General features: G+C 41.5%; 1 protein-coding gene across 1 annotated transcript; it reads left to right on the top strand.

The window, feature by feature from the left end:
- Positions 1-79: 79 nt before the first annotated feature.
- Positions 80-1,914, top strand: LOC103522687 (protein SMG5-like; the record flags this gene model as incomplete). The annotated part of the gene is made up of 4 exons (XM_008487783.1): positions 80-128; positions 212-318; positions 1,052-1,304; positions 1,743-1,914. Coding segments are annotated over exons 1-4 (581 nt in total), but the record flags the coding sequence as incomplete, so codon positions are not given.
- Between the last annotated feature and the right edge of the window lie 360 nt (positions 1,915-2,274).

Genomic DNA, 2,274 nt, shown 5'->3' on the forward strand with positions numbered 1-2,274 from the left:
GCCAAATTAGATCAAACCACTGAAGTCTCGCATTGGTTTCGACTGGGTACAGAACGGTAGTCTGCATCCAAAAGCCTCCATGGGTAATAACAGCAACAACACACAGCAGCATCCGCTACTTGCGTGTGGTAAGAAGACATTCATTTGTTATAATCATATTAGCTGATGTTTATCCTCAAAGATGATTACTATATTATTCTCCAAAATTCAGACCAAGACCCACAGAAGCTCTGCATTGGTTTCGACTGGTTAACAGAAGCGTACTCCGCGTCAAAGGCTCTCATAGGTACAACACACAACATTCCGTATATCTTGGTGGTAAGAAGAGACATCTCATTATTTCATACACATTGGTATTACTTGTTTTCAGAAGTTTGTTGTTGTGAGAAGGACGAGCACCCACAGACCAGGATCGCCCACGAGCGCAGCGACAATTTGTCTCCCGCGCCCAAGTTAGGGTCGGCTCCCATACCTGAAAATAGGAGTTATATTAGACTCTACAACTGGCGGGTGTATTATCATCACGGATGACGACCGTCATTTTCCCTGAAAAGTCAAGATTACGCTCGTCAATAGATAATTATTCGTGATAATAATAATAACTAATAATAATAAATACATAATAAATAATAGAAGTTTTTCAGAACACGCGGTCAAGGCGTACCTATGCCGACTGTACCACTGGTATTTTCCGACTTACCCACTGGTAAATTTCTAGAATCGTCTCTATTGCTTCTGTCTATACATGCTTGGAAGATTGAACTTTTTTTTTTTTTTTTTTTTTTTTTGTAGGTGCTTTTGACGAGTCTGTCAGTGGGCAGGTTTGGGTGCTGTACTAGTTGCCAACGAAATTGAAAGTAACCTGTGACCACGTAAAGTTTCACCGAGATAGATGACCGTGTGGCATAAAAGGGGTATGCAATATAGTCCCTCCCTCCCTCGCTCCCTGCCCTCTCCTCCCTCTCTCCTCTCTCTCTCTTTTCCTTCTATTTCCCTCTTATTTATCATTATAAAACCTCCTATTTATCATTATAATATTGTTTACTTACAGAAGAATGGTGGTTCTATCCCCTACAACAACAATAATGGTACCTCCGGAAACCTACGTCTGATGCAAGACATGGGTCAGCTTTGGTTACGCTCGGAAGTGACCAAACTGGACTCTCAAATTCGGCACAACCTGAGCTCAGCCATGTGTCTACCGCCGTTCCTCGTCCCTGATACCGAGGTCCTGGCTTCGAGTCCCCATCTGGTCAAACAACTCGTGTACACGAAGAAGTTCATAATCGTCATACCCAATGTCGGTGAGTAGGAGGGGTTTTCCCGAAACGCGCTGAGTCAAATAATGACGTTATTGTGGAAGTCCATTGAGTAAAATTTTATTCTTATTTTGTAGTCCTAAAAGCCCAGCGTAAATACAGACCCAGTGGCCAATATTTTAGACATTGGGTCTATAAGCCTGAAAACTCCGAAAAGTCCTTGGGTCTTTAGAGGATAGAACTTGAAATCCTGGAAGGAAAATTTAAAAATAAGGAGATAATAATGAAAATAGCTTGGCCAGCCTAGTTCGTTTGGAGGGTAGCACGTCTGCCTTGTAAGCACTAGGTTCGCGGGTTCGAGTCTCGCCCGGGGCTTTTGTCTTCGATTTTGGAACGATAAGAGACAATCTTTGTAAATTTATTTTTTAATTAAAATAATTCCATTCTAATTTTCTAATAATAATAATTATTTTCTTTTCTCAGTTATTCAAGAGTTGGATGAACTCAAACGTACCAGTGGTCGAGTTAGAGACACAATCCGCTGGTTGGAAGTGCAGCTCCGATCCGGTAACCGCTTCCTACGTACGCAACGCACCACGGAGCGCAAGGAAATACCGTTCATCAAGTACCCGAAGAAGAAGGACAAGGAAGCATGGTGAGACTTTGGTTTACTAGGAGGTTGCCCGTGCTTAAATTGAATTTGGTTCACTTTTTTTTCCGCCTAAGTGGCAGGATTCTCCTGTAGGAGCTGGTCCGTCCAACCACTTTATTTTTATTGTACAGAAATAATGTGGTTCAAAGTCAATGCTTCGCCACGGGAAATTGGTCATAACTCGAAATCAACCACTTTATTTTTATTGTACAGAAATAATGTGGTTCAAAGTCAATGCTTCGCCACGGGAAATTGGTCATAACTCGAAATCTTTTTAGATTTCTGGAAAATCCTGTCTTATTGCACACCTAGAACATATTCTTAGATTCTTACTCCTCATGGATTAGGGAACCCAAATATAAT

The sequence above is a fragment of the Diaphorina citri genome, unplaced genomic scaffold, assembly GCF_000475195.1.
Source record: "Diaphorina citri unplaced genomic scaffold, Diaci psyllid genome assembly version 1.1 scaffold10289, whole genome shotgun sequence".
NCBI classification, from domain to species: Eukaryota; Metazoa; Arthropoda; class Insecta; order Hemiptera; family Psyllidae; genus Diaphorina; species Diaphorina citri.